At 41.5% G+C, this 15503-nt stretch overlaps 1 protein-coding gene across 1 annotated transcript; it reads left to right on the forward strand.

Moving 5' to 3' along the window:
• Positions 1 to 705: 705 nt before the first annotated feature.
• On the forward strand, positions 706 to 15451 carry LOC310865686 (inactive pancreatic lipase-related protein 1-like; the record flags this gene model as incomplete). Its single annotated transcript, XM_083774898.1, has 14 exons — positions 706 to 762; positions 1982 to 2071; positions 2664 to 2718; positions 3942 to 4093; positions 5975 to 6097; positions 6481 to 6615; positions 7078 to 7186; positions 7572 to 7691; positions 7920 to 8030; positions 8425 to 8432; positions 12596 to 12722; positions 12973 to 13087; positions 13783 to 13950; positions 15385 to 15451. The coding sequence occupies 14 exons, from the start codon at positions 706 to 708 to the stop codon at positions 15449 to 15451; spliced, it is 1437 nt and encodes a 478-aa protein (XP_083631024.1).
• Between the last annotated feature and the right edge of the window lie 52 nt (positions 15452 to 15503).

Genomic DNA, 15503 nt, shown 5'->3' on the forward strand with positions numbered 1-15503 from the left:
TCTCAATCGTGTGTGTGTGCGTGCGTGCGTGCGTGCGTGCGTGCGTGCGTGCGTGCGTGCGTGTGTGCGCGTGCACACACGTGTGCTGCCCACATGCAGACCGTAACACATCTTAAATTAGCTATGATGCATTTGCTAGAGGATTAATATGATGACCCATTACATTATGGGTATGTGAAAAGCAGTTCATAGAATGGTCAGTGTGAAGTTGTGAACACTACAAAACAAGTACACATCATAGACAGACAGGACAGCATCTAGAGCAGGGGTGTCCAAATTGCGGCCAGCGGGCCAAATGCGGCCCTGGAACACATTTTATACGGCCCACAGCTTCATACCTGAATTTATATGAAGGTCTCGCCCAACAGTATGGGACATTACATTAAAGTTTTTTAACCTGAGCATTTCCCAGAGTATAATTTGTCAGTTTTCCTATAGGGTGTAAAAAGTGTACGTTACCAAGAGGGCGTCTGAAAAGCTAGCGGCGCCATTCTTGTGGGCTTTAAACTCTAGCCCACATCACTCAGTCAGAATAGAGTGACGGTGGTATGTTTTTGTAAATATATATTGAGCTCGTTCTTGGCGACAACATATAGTGAACCAACACCAGGATGGATAGAAAGAACGTCGGGCCCAAATACCTTACAAGGACAAGGAAAATGTCGTGAACAAACACGGCTGTGCTTAGATACTTTGTTGAACGTTATGTCGTCTGCGCCCATGCGCCGCACAGCCGAGATCCAAGCCATTCTACGTCTTTTTGTAAACTCGTCAATCTGGGTTCCTTGATGCTGTCTCCATGCTGGAAAGCTGAAAATCTAATTCCGTTTTCTGGCTCATTCCCTCGACATGACCTGCTGTGGCACTTATTTACTGAGCAAGTCTGCACCATTGTGAGGTCAGTTTAAAAAAAGAACGTATACAAGCACACTGGATAGTCGCTTAATGTAAACAAACCAGACAAGCCAACAAGTATGGAGGTCACTACAACGTGACACATATGTTGACGCCCCCTCAAGGAGATTTTGGTACTCTCTCTCTCTCTCTCTCTCTCTCTCTCTCTCTCTCATATATATATATATAGGCTGGGTTACAGCTGGCTAGACACCTGACAAATAGAATCGCTCAAATGCGATGCATATGTATGTGACTTTGTTATATATAGTCCGAAGGTACATTATGTCAGGAGATGTAGTTGGCCCTTGGGTGTATTAATGTTTTCTAATATGGCCCCATTTGAAAAAAGTTTGAACACCCCTGATCGAGAGAGAGAGAGAGAGAGAGAGAGAGAGAGAGAGAGAGAGGCCCAGCTCTTCATGAAAACCTATGCTAGACACCTCTAATTGGAGAGTATTTATCCAGGAGCCCATGAAAAGAGAGTGCACCCTGGGCTGTTTTCACATGGGATTATGCCAGGTCCAAAACCCAACACACTTCACAAGGAAAAGTGCAATGATCTTTCTCCATCATATGGCAAAGATTATAGCCTCACCTGCCTATTTGCCCAATCTCACTGGCCTACTGTTTGGTCTGAAACTGAATTAGTAATGTTTTGTAGCGTTTTGTAGCCAATAAACTTACTTGTTGCCACTCTAATGTACACTACACAAGAGTATATTTTAACCAAATGTTATAAGCATCATATTACGCTGGTATTATATTTTTTAATTAGCCATAGGTGATGAATTACCCACCGTTTGGAACCACACTTTATTTACATGCAATCTATTAAACATAGATAATATTTCACACTACAATGTTTCTCAAGTACTGCATTTCACATTTCAGGATGTTTTTTGTAGTAGGCCTAGTAGTACATAATACCAAAAGGTATCTCTGCCTGCTCTCTAATGCCATCTACTGGACATGATCAGTATCAGAAGGTCCAACAGAAAATGGATATCAGAAATTCACCACTACTTCACTATTGCTATATCACAACCTAATTTTAAATTGTTGGCTTGTTGTTTCAATTTTTCAGAAAGACCATTGGAGTCTGTATGTGGTGGTGATAACCCTTATTGCCCTAAAGCCCCTTAAAGTGTTCCGCATCTTGAGTCACACCGTGACAGTAAGTTTGGCCATACGGACGTGGTAAAATACAGTACAAGTGTCTAAATCTAACCATGATGCTGTGCATATCAGGGTAACAACAGTATATACTAGAGCATTCCTATCAACTACGTAGCAAATATATACAGAGATTAAGCAATCATGCTCAGTCAAATAAACAGACAGACTAACTGACATTATTTCCAGTGGTATTTGAACTCAAATGGACTCCTGTTGAACTCGAGATGAAGGTCCATTAACATGAATTTACACATGTATTAAGCATGTACTCTTGCACTCTACATGCCCTTAAGAAGGTAAATAGAGATAAGCAAAGTTACTGTACATGTAGCACCATGACACATTCCTGGCCCCACACCTGCTAGTTTCCCATCAAAACGTGGGAATGACAGCACACCTTGCTGGTGTGTATATAAGGGGTAGTGAATGTTGGCACAAATACATTCCTCCTACCCACAAGGTAAGTCACTTGCTTTTTGTCATCTTAATTTTTTTCATCTTTTTTTTTATTACTACACACTGTGTAGTAGTGAAAAAGAAGAAAAGTGTGTAGTCCACACATAATCATTATTTGACTTTTAATCTTCCAGATGTCTCTTGCTTGGACCCTGAGTCTGCTGTGTTGCCTGGCGGGCACAGCATATGGCAAGTTCTGTTTTATTTGACTCTTTTTTTACAACATTTTGCAACATTGCTTTCTCACAACAGTAAAAATCACCCTTCACTGTGAAGGCCCTTATCACCATACATCATCACATTCTGTCCTCACTTTTTATCCTCAATTCCGTGCTCAGCCAATCAAATCATTGCTATGGGGTACACACAAAGCTGGGCATAGGAGGCCCTAAAAAACACAGTAACAGTATAAGTGCAAACATTTTATCTGCACATTTCTAAAGTTACAATTTAATTAATTTTAACGTTTTTAATACCAAAATAATCAAATATTACTTACTGTATAGCTAATCTACAAGCTATAGCCAAACTATAGCCGAACTGCAAGCTGTAAACTAGTAGTTCGGATATCACAATGTTTAGCTGGGTCCCCAGTTCAAAGTGCTTGTCGGGGTTGGGGTCCCCAGTTCAAATATGATTATTTTGGGGGATCACTGCCTGAAAAATGTGGGAACCCTTGATATAATGTATACTGTGTTATTGCATGGGTGGAACAGGTACTGTATGCCCTCTCTTCCACCCCTTGTCCCTACCTCTATCCGTTTGCCTTTCCTGAAGTCTTGGATCTCCATATACGTATGGGCATATTTGTCCAGAAACACAAACAGACAACTTGAACTTTATATAGATGACAATCAGAAAACCTGCCTGGATTGCCGGTGTTATTGTGCTGACGTGTCGCAAAGCATCGTGTCATTCAGTGTGTTCAGGTTTCCGTACCCAGCATTGGTCAGGTTATTATTTCATGGAAATAGTCTCTCCCCCACTCACTCTGCCTCCCCTCCACTCCCCTCCCCTCCCCTTCCCTTCCCCCCACTCCCTTCCCCTCTCCCAGTCCCTCTCCTCTTTTTCCTTTCCTAGAAAGTCAAAAGTACAATATTTGTCTTTGAAATAGTGGAAAGTCACATACAAATACTAAAATACAGTACACAAGGAAATGCACATACACTCAATTTGCGCTCACACATCAGGCATGGCCATATATGAGCATATTTATACAGAGCTACAGACAAGACAGACAACTTTAACTTTATATAGAAATAGAGAGAGAGAGATAAGTAGCCTATACTGTATATTGTTTTAACTAAGAATGGTCCTTCGGTCATTCAAGGTTTATATCCAACAGCAGATGTGATATGATATATTTGGTTTGTACTGTACGAGGGGGAGTGACGTCTGTGCAACATTAACAGGTGCCGAAGTATGTTTCAGTGACTTGGGTTGCTTTAATGACCAGCCCCCGTGGGGAGGTACGCCGGAGAGACCGGCCATCCGCTTGCCCTGGGACCCTGAGAAGATTGGCACCCGCTATTTCCTCTTCACCTCGAGGAACACGTACTACCAGGCAAGTGGAAGGCTGTACTTTATGAAAACCATATATTGCTGCTGCTCAGCTGCAGTGAATAATGTTTTGGAATTGGTTATATTCCAAATATGTAACAAACAACAACGAACATGACGGTCAAGAATATTCATGAAAACAAACCAAAAACATATCGCATATTCATGGAGGCCAATTTATAACGTCGCTTTAACACCAATATATACATATTTAAACGATTTAATGTTTATTGATACTGATTGATACCTATGTTTATACGGAACATGTAACATCAACATTTGGGTTATAGAAATTAAAACAAATCTACAACTCTGCAGGCCAAAGAGTACACTGATGTGATGTCACTGATCACATGACCCCAAGTTCTAGACCTCCAGTTATAGGCTAAACAGATGGGGGGGAGTTTTTTTATTTTATTTCCACACTCTATAAGTTATATTAATGACAATAGTTCAATGATGAAAATTAGTGGTATTCCCTTTAAGAGAAAGAAAAAGATATTCTTAACTTAAATATCGTCGCCATCCTAAAATGGTAATTATTTATTTGTATTTAATCACATTATGCTGCTATAACGCCTCAATTTCCCTTGGGGTATATCTCATCTCATCAAGAGGTAGGGGGGAGCTATACTGTTCAGTGCCTTGTAGGTGTTGAGTAGTATTTTGAAGTGGATTCTTTGTTTGACCGGGAGCCAGTGAAGGTCATGGAGGACTGGTGTAATATGGTCTCTGGAACGGATACTGGTGAGCAGGCACTAGGCAGGCAGCTGAGTTCTGCACATATTGAAGTTTATTGAGGACTTTGGAGGTGGTGCCATGGAGGATACTGTTGCAATAGTCGAGCCGGGATGTGTGTGATGAAAGCATGGATGAGTGTTTCAGCTGCAGAGAATGACAGAGAGGGCCTGAGACGGGCAAGGTTCTTGATGTGGAAGAAGGCAGTTTTGGTGACCTGGTTTACATGGGGGAGGGATGACAGGGTGGGGGTGGAGAATGAGGCCCAGGTTGCGGATATGGGTGGAGGGTGTGACGGTGGTGAGTGAAAAGTCTTGGGTCAGGGAGTTGGGTCCGGTGATGATTATTTCCGATTTATTGAAGTTGATTTTTGAGAAAAATATTTTGCATCCATGTTTACTTCTGTGAGGCAGGCAGTGAGGGTGGAGTCGGTGGCTATAATTATGTTACGCTACCATGTCTCAATCTTTATTCCTAATATAGCCTACAATTACAGTATACTGTATCTTTCCCATTTACAAATAGACAGTCGTACACCAAGAGAATGGTACAGGCCTGAATGCTTCAACCCGGTGGCTCTGTTATGCTATATGGACCATATTCCTGGCATGTTTTGGGTCCACACTTTTTGGGGACATGTTTTCATTTCATGGCCATGGAGCTATTGAACACCATGACAGAAAATCTCTCTACAAATAATTTGCGCTGTAATCTTAGTGTGATAATGTGAATAGCCAAAGATAAGCACGCACATCCACACGCACATGCACTCACTGAAGGCCATGATGCCAGGCCAGTTTTAGAGCATCAGCCAGTGTGCAGACCTTATTTTCATGGCGTTCAGTGAGTGGATACATGTGTGGTTTATTGTATAAACCATAATAAACCATAATTTATCTACTTTGGTGAGATATGTGGTGTAGAGGGAAAAGGGAGGGGGGGGGGGGCAAGTATAGATCCCTGGTGCACCCTGGCCCAGGGATCTGTCTTCTAAATTATTTGTATTTTTACCTTTATTTATACAGGTGAGTTCCGTTGAGAATTGAGATAAGCATTTTCTTTTACAAAGGGAGCTCATACCTTGTTTTAACTGGTTAAAATGGACAAATGTATTCAATACTCTAAACATCACAACATGCACGTTTAGGAGATCACAGCGGACGAAGCCGTTCTCAAGATATCAAACTACAGCGGGTACAGGAGGACTGTATTCATCATCCATGGCTATCTGGCAGAGGGCGAGGAACAATGGACGCATAAGATGTGCAAGGTAGGAGGTGTTATAGAGGGTATCCGCGTGACATCATCATCAAACCTGGAGGTTATGTAGGAACCAAAAAACTACTTTCTGGCCTTGACAGCCCATACATCCAAACAGAAAACTTGACTTTGATTGCATTAAACTACGATAAAGGACATTAAACTCACTTTGTCACTCATTTTGCCACTCGATTTGCCACTCAATTTATGCATACCCTCTATTCTCTTCTATCATGGAACGATCCCATGAAAGCACAACCACCAGCACTATGTTGTACTTTGCATGAATAAGACTGTCAGTCTGTGCGTGCGTGCGTGCGAGTGCGCGTGCATGTGTGGGAACCAAGCGAAGTGTTCAGTAATGATGTCTCTGTCTGATGTCTCTCCTCACAGACTATACTGAAGCGGGGCGGTGTGAACTGCATTGCCGTGGAGTGGAAGGCGGGCGTGAAGACCGACTACGCACAGGCAGCCAATAATGCCAGGGTAGTGGGTGCCCAGGTGGCACACATGACCAAACTCGTCATGGTACATACACACATACATACATACATACATACATACACCAACTCAAGTGCTGGTTTAGGAGTAGATCAAACTTTATTTCTATGCAGTCACCAGGACAACACATACAACTATAACTATAGTAAAGCATGAAATTACTTGGCTGCAACAATGGAATCGAAGTAACCAGCAGCACATTTTGAAATATACCATGCACTACTGGTTCTCAAAGTTTTTGAAGGGGTTCAAGCCAGGGGGTCCCCAGCAAAATGAGCTTAGCTTATAGATTTTTTTTTTTAATGTTGACAAATCTTCTCTTATGGGGGTCTGTGACCAAATACATACTGTATCAATTGGGGGCTCAGACTTGAAGACAAAATTATGAACCATTAGACAGATTGACACAAGTAGACAGACTAGCTGTATAGGACATGCATGATGTGTGAAGTATAACTCTAACATGAGTGACCGTGTTGCGTGGCACAGAATCTCTACAAGCAGAAGGCCGACAAGTTTCACATCATCGGACACAGCATGGGGGCCCACGCTGCAGGACATACTGGTTCCCTGGTCCCAGGCCTGGCACGGATCACTGGTAAGCCTTCAAGCAGCTCACAGTGGGACAGCGAGCTCTTGGGATTGTCATTTTCCCAATGCTATGATAAACATTTATAGTCTTTCATTAATTCTATGAGATAAATATCCCATTAAAAACGGAAAAGCACCTGTGTCATCTTAGATTTTATACGTTTGCTATTCAAAAATAGGCGATACATGAAGCTCATTTCATGCCACGCTGCGAGCTTGTACATCTGCTATTTCTGACAATTAAAAAAAAAAACTAAGTGTGAGAAATATTGATTTAGAATTGGCCTTAATGGCATATATTGAAAAGTGTTGACATAATGTGGCATCATTCAGTAAGTCATGACTTCATGACTACATGATGATGGTCATATTATAGTCTGTACATTTCTCAGGACTTGACCCAGTGGAACCATACTTCCAGGGATGTGACGCCGCTGTGCGTCTGGACACCAGTGACGCCACCATTGTTGATGTGATTCACAGCGATGGACTCCCTTTCCACAGCAAATCTGGTACGTGTACATCTCAATTTGATGATAATTGAATACCAATGTACCAACAGAAAAAATATCCACAAGACAGAAGAAGCTTGAACTCTGGTTTCCTCGCAACATATAATGGTTTCTGTTTCTAAACTAAATTACAGGTCTTTAGACAGGTTATTTTGTGAAATTCTGTGGCGTTTCAGTTCAGTGAAAATGTGTTACAGATGGATAAAAATGTGTGTGCTTCCACATCAGGCCTCGGCATGTCTGACGCTATTGGCCACATTGACTTCTATCCCAACGGAGGAGAAATCCAGCCTGGCTGTTCCAAGAACGCCAAAGGTGACCTTGATGCCATCTGGAAAGGTAACCCAACATTTGTAGGACTCTCTACTTTACCTGGATGCTCAAAATACACATGGGTAAAGTAAAACACTACTTCAAGTCAACACGCCTCCACTTTTAAATTACAACAAGGTCAAGGTCACGGTAAACGTTATTGTCCACAAGGGAAATTTGTCTTGGGCTTTCACCCCTGCTGCAGCCACACACAAAACTTCAATGACAAAACTAAATATAAAACGGTGCACAGCACACTGGTCCTTATGAGGTGCCAGCCAACAGAGAGGAGAAACCAATGTTTCGGACAGATATACAGCCTTCTTTTCTTCAGCGTAGAAGAAGGCAGTATGAGTATACTATATCTGTCCGACACGTTGGTTTCTCCTCTGTGTCCTCAATAAACGTGTGGCATTTGCAGCTATGAGAGTGCAGCTATAGATTTTTTTTCTTTTTAGTAATTGTTCGGGTTGCCACTTCTACACTCATTTGTGTACAGAGTAAAAAGGACAGGTGAGCTAACGTAGCCCTGAGGAGCGTTCTGCGCTCTGACATAGTGCTATTCACATTGACCCTTTGTGTACATTCAATTAAAAATGAATAGTATCATCTAATAAGAGGATGGACATTAAGGTCCCTCAACCGCTTAATTAATCAATTTTGGGCAGGAACCTTTAAGCATTATGATATACTTTAGATATTGAAAAATAGCAGATCTACAAGCTTGTAGGTCTGCTAATTTTGAAGAATTGTTAAAATGTGCCTCAAATCTTTCAGAAAATTGTCATGATTTAAAAGATTTTTTTTTAAATTTCGACGTCAGGCCTAAATTGGTAAAGAGATGTGGCTGTATTGTGTTAAATGCTGAGCGTGCATGTGCTTTGTTATTGTTTCAAAAGAAAATAGTCCAAGCCTCCAAGGCCAAAACTGCATCCTCTTCTATACCCCTGTCACTCTTATACGCAAACTGAAAATCATCCAATGGAAACTATGGAATGGAACAACAAATTCATTCTATATCCAACTAGCATATGATCTTTGCTAAGAACTGGCAAGGCAACTGTTTTAAAGATAATAGTGTGAGCATAAACACAGGCACACTCCCTATTCATATCACAATGACTCATATACCTATCTTACTACGCATAACAGGCCATGAAATATTGGAGTGGTCCCAAAGGAAAAGTCATAAAAAAAGAAAACTATGGCATAGTTTTTCCAGTTGGACCCACGTTATCTGAGCAAATATTTTCTAAAATGACCCACAACAGATTCCTTTTGAAATGTGCCGCAGTGCAGTGGGGCTCAAGTGGCGGCATTGGTGCCGTGCCTGGAAGGGAGGGGGTGGTCGGGGTTTGGGGGGTGCACAGCTGAATCTGCCACTTTTGATCTTATAGATAAGAGAGAGAGAGAGAGAGTTGGAGCCAGTGTCACATAGCTGGAGGTCTTGGAACGCCTGGTGCTTGCCCTATGCTGGGAGCAAAACAACACAGCCCGTGACCTCTTTCTATCTCTGTCTCTCCCATCATGGTGTCTATTTCTCTGTCTGTCTGTGTGTGTCTCTCTCTCTTATCTCCTCTTTCTCTGTTTCAAACTCTACAGCAGTGGTTCCCAAACTTTTTCGCTCTAGACCCAAAATAGAACTTAGACGTTTGCCAGAGACCCAAACTAGTGAAAATAGCAGATCAAGCTGTAAACGCTACAAACGGTAAATCGGCTATTTTCATGGAATGGAATTCCTTCGATTTTTGTTAGATTTCTTCATGAAATTACTGGGGGGAAAAGATTATTGAATTGTTTTTAATTCATGAAAATCTTTGTTTTTATAAAGGTTTTGAAATAATAATAAACAAAATATAGGAAACAAAATAATAAAGCAACCCATAAAAATGTGACCGCAACCCACAAATGGGTCCCGGCCCAGTGTTTGGGAATCAGTGCTGGAGTCTACAGTACTTAATGTTGTACTTTTCAACAGACTCTCTGCTCTCCCCGTTACCTTCCTCACTCGACTGCTCCAAGGAGGTCATTAGTTCACAGCTGAAAGTCAAGATCGTCTATCTATGTTCTACATCTCTTCTCTTCGCTCTAACACTCTCCCTTTTATAACATCATCTTATTCCCTCCTTCTCCATTTCGCGGTCGTCACATTTTCCATTCCTTTGCAAGGTATCACGAAGTTCGATGCCTGCAACCACATCAGATCCTACCAGTACTACAGCGACAGCATATTAACACCCAGTGGCTTTACAGCATATCCATGCAGTAACGAGGCCAATTTTGTTGCCGTAAGTGTTTCCGTAATTAATGACCCCATCATTCATTTAACACAGAGCACAGAACATGACATGTACCATTATAGATAACATTTTAGACTTATTCACATGAAACCTAGTTCAAACATTTGGTGAAAATAGCCCATCTATAAGCTCGCAACACACCACATTTGTGAGCTTGTAGATCGGCCTATTTTCAGCAAAGGAATTTGGTGTAGAGGGGAAATAAGAAGCGGACCAAGTATAGACCCCTGGGCGAAATATGTTTTTTTGTTTGTTGGTTGAATGAACACTCAGGATCTCACTGTTCACAAAATGTCTTGGCTCTAGTATTTGTGCACAAAACAAAAGAGGGCATAGGGGAGGCATTTGGAGTAGGTTATATCCCCCATTTAAAAAGTGACTCAGGGCTATCGAATGAGACAAGAGATGGAGGAGGGGCCCATAAGGGAGGGGACGGGGCCCATAATCCCCCGTAGCAGCATGCATGTGGGGGCAGCCACCTGTCACCGTGTATGACATTGATACGGCTGTGAACCGTTTCTTCGGTTTTAGAAGTTGATTCGGCGAGATTGGATTTTTGTGGCAGTGATGGAAGCGACGTGGACGGGCTTCCCTCATGCCTTCAGTGGTGAGGGACTGTGTCTGCAGCTGTTGGCGTTAATGACAGTTTATCCCCGTTTTAGGCCCATGTCCCAATCAAACAGGGCCAAGGGAGTGCCGAACATGACCTCATATGACTATGTCCCCGCTGAGGGTTGACAACGCCGCCTTGTTGTTCACCTCATAAACGCCGCTGGGTGATATTCCTCCGGCCCCGGGTTGACAGCTGTAAACTTAAGACTGTTCCCACACCATCAAGCGGTATAAAACTGTTTTATCCCTATATCCATATTTATAAGGTGGCAACCTAAGATACCTTAATGTACGGGTGTAGGAAAAAAGCTCCTGAGGTCTTTATTGTGGAGTGCTTGGAAATCCAGCAGCGTTGACATGGGAGTGAAATAGTGAGATCAGGAAGGTTCTACTGTAGCTCCCTGGGATTCGGCAGAGTGAGGCGTAAAGATGCTGAAGGTGGTGTGTCCTAAAATGTTAAATCCCATTTCATGTTTCACCTTGAACATAACATCAACGGAATAGCAGAGATATTAATACTACAGTTGCTCATGATAGAGCCACCCGGCTGTCCACCCGTCTGTGTGCCCGTCGAGCGCGATATCTTGAGCAGTTATGAATGGATTTGCACAAAACTCGTTGGAAAGGTTGGACCTGGGCCAAGGGACAAATGATTACCTTTTCGCACCAATTGCCAAAAAGGGGTGTGGTAGTGGGTGTGGCATGCTACAAAAATGCCCATAATGTCAGAATAGATTAATAGCTTATATAACATTGGCCCAGGAAGAACTGATTTACTTGCATTAATGCATGCATCATGAAGTTCTATATAGGGTACGCGCATGGCATCATCATCATGCCCGGAAGTTATGCGGGAACACCTACTGAGTGGCAAAAAACTACTTTCTGGCCTTGACAGCCCATACATCCAAACAGAAAAGTCCTATCTGATTGCATTAAACAACATTAAACGATGCTAAACTCTTTGCCACTCGATTTATGTGCATACCTCTATTGGTCAAAAGTGGACGAGGCACTATAAACACCTTTATAGATGAACTGCTGCAATGGTGGAGTTCAGTGCTTTGCTAAGCACATTCGTTCTAGTCGTTTATTAGATATAAATAAATATAACATCAATCATGTACAATTCCCAAAGCACCCAATTTGCTGTATTAATGAGTGTGTATAACCTGCACAATAGGATGCATGTTACCCACATACGATTTTGCTACACATTCTGGTAGCTAGATAGGAGATTTTATAGGAGAAATATTGTGCACAAGGCACACCAAAGGACAAGTCAACACCTCAAGGCACACCTGTAATCATATCCAGGCATATCTTTAGCACGTGTTACCACTCGGAAAATGTGAAAATGCTAAATTAGAGTCATTTATAATTATAATTATAGTATACTGTATGTAATTATAATTATATAATTTGCCTCTGCATTGGGAAATGAAGTACTGTAGGCTACTGATATAGTAAATAAATACAAATTAAATAACATTTTGCATAGTTGTATTATATTGCAATAATGTGTGATTGTCACAAAATCCCAAGGCACACACCACTGACGTAGGGTGAGCTTGTTTGACTGCAGCACCTTGGTCAAACCTTGCTCTGACATTGTCTTCACAGGGACTGTGTTTCCCATGAGCACCTTGGTCAAACCTTGCTCTGACATTGTCTTCACAGGGACTGTGTTTCCCATGCGCAGACTCGATGTGCCCTCTGATGGGCGACCGCACTGACTTTAATGTGACTGATGGCATTTCCAAGACAAAGTTCTTCCTGAACACAGGCAGTTCAAAGCCCTTCGGCCGTAAGTACTTCCACCGACTGATCCGGCCCTGATCAGGAAGTCTTTAAAATGGGTGTTCAAAGAGATTACATGAACTTGCCCTTTTATTTGGAAAACTTCTGAATGATTTGGATGTGGACAGCTGGACATTTCTCTCTGTGATCCTTCATAACACCCTGGCATGGAAGAAAATGTACTTATCAGCTATGTGGCAGCTAGTACTGTAGCAGCAAGGGCAAAATGATCAAATGACTGCATATTCCATTTCTAGGTATCAACTACCATATGAAGTTGACCTTGGATGGCCCCAGTTGGCCCAATCCAGGCTTCATGCACGTGGCACTATCTGATGGCAAGACCAGTACTAAGGACTATCAACTTCATGTGTAAGAGCATGTCTCTGTTACAGCTATATTAACTAGACTCTAGAGCAGTGGTTCCCAAACTGTGGTGCGCGAGCGCCTTCTAGGGGGTGCGCGACATAAAAACGCTAATGGTAGTTTTATTTTAAATATATAAACATATTATGCACATATAAGGCAAGTATATACAGAATATGGCCTATGCTGCATATATATGCCATATTCAGGTTCATATGTGCATATATGTGGATAAATAGGAAATATATGTCTCTTTATAGCTTATTCAATTTATATTTCCATGTGGGGGCATGCGTCAGCTAGGTCGGGCACTAACAGGGGGTGCATGGCCAAAAAGGTTTGGGAACCGCTGCTCTAGAACATAAAAAGTGAATCGATTAATGTTTATTGTTGATACATTTATGGGAATAGAGAAAGCATCATACCAAAATGGTTTCATTGAAATATCTTGTCCATCTCTAATAATGATGAACATGAGGAATACCTTCGTCTAGAAAACGTTCTCGATATTTGTGGCTAGTGGCCATGTAGCACGAAGGCCACAGAAGAAAATACTGAATAGGCCTATATAATTATGGAATTTTAGACAGAATGCAAAGGAAAGGAAAATATGCACACTAGTAGTGGTGTGATGTTTCTGCTAAAACATGTACAGTAAGGTTCTCACCACCAGTCTGCTTCTTTCCAAACCATCTGTGAAGGGGGGTAATGAGACCTGGCAGTGTCTATGAGATGTTTATCGACGCTGAGACTGATGTGGTTGATGTGACACAGGTGAAGTTCCATTGGAACAACCACATTGTCAACTTGATGGCCCCCAAGTATGGAGCATCTAAGATTGAGTTGGTGAGAGGAGCAGACAAGAAGATGTAAGTCGGTCATTCCAGCAATAATTTGTTAGTTTTTTGTTTATCCAACAACTTTCAGTTCTGTACAAGTAATTGCACATTATTATTTAGATTTTAATTACACATCTGGGATTGGGAACCTAATTCTTTAATACAACAAATGCGACTTTGATTAATAGAAAACCTATGTTCCCGTTCTAACAGAATCTAATCTTTTATATAGATACTTTAAAACAATAGAGATACCAACTATCTGTGTACAGAAACTATAGCCTACAAGTGTAGAATAGGGCTGCCTCGAAATTCTATAGTCACACCAACATTACAAGCAAATCTATAAAGAATGCAAGGGTCAGAGTCTTACTGACCCATGCAATGTCAGATTTAAAAAGAAATAATTCGCTGAAATATCAGCATTTAGCTGGTGACACGTTTATATCCCACCCAGTTAACTATGGCTTTCTTAATCAATCTATCTGTCGGAAAGATTATCCATGTCTGCCCATCTGCCATTCTTTGCAACACCATTCTCGTCTGACAACTGCCCACTGCCCCTGGCAGAGTGTAAAGCAAGAGCAATCCATCTACGTGACTGTATGCCTCCTAGTGGCTAAATGAAGAGACATGGAGAACTAGTTTAACACTAACACATTTAATAAGAAAGGAGAGAGGAGATCCGCATACCGTTTTAAAAGCTCCCAAAATAATGTATTGACAACAGAGCGGACAACAAATACAACGCTATACAATAAGTAAATACAATTAAGAGATTGTTATTGGAGTCAAAATAGTTTTCTCGTCCATATAAATGGTTTAACTAAAGCCACTAGAGGGCACCAGTAGACTTCTTTAGGATGGATAGTCTAGAGACTCTAGAATACTAAAACTCTCATTTTTGGTCAAATCATATTGAAGTGGAGTAGAGCTCACAAACCGAGAAACCAGAGAAGTGAAAGACTATGTTCAGGTTTAAGTGTAAGGACAGAAAATCTTAGAATTTAACCAACTATGTTGCCGTGGATCTCTACAAGAGATAATTACAGTGCAAGTGGCTTCAATCAAAGGCTTGACAAAAAAAGATGGTTTAATACTTTGTTTAAAGAATACAATAATTTTAATGGCTACTGCTTAAGCCAGTCATGATTGGCAATCGACTGGAAGATTTTGGAAGATCTTTCATTGTGCGATAAAATAAGATTACTTTCTTCATGTTGAATGCATAACAGTTCGGTTTCATTTCACAAGACCTGCCCCTAGAGATCATTATCACTAATATGCCTGATTTATACACGATTGCGCACCGGTGTCACAACAACAAAAATGCAGATCTACAAGCTCAGAACCCATTAGGCCTACATGAGATTGTACACTTAGCTCGGTATAAATCAGGCATATAACAACTGCACTACCTCTCTCTGCTTCATCTAATTTGCTCAATTCTGTCCTCCATTACAGGTACAACTTCTGTGGGACAGAAAACGTGAAAGAGAATAAAATCCAGACCGTGCTTCTATGCCAATGAATGGTCCGTGCTGAAGCCTAATTTATGCACAGCATAATTTGTGCACAGCATA

This window comes from Protomyctophum parallelum, assembly GCF_964188405.1.
Source record: "Protomyctophum parallelum genome assembly, chromosome: 10".
Classification (NCBI taxonomy): Eukaryota; Metazoa; Chordata; class Actinopteri; order Myctophiformes; family Myctophidae; genus Protomyctophum; species Protomyctophum parallelum.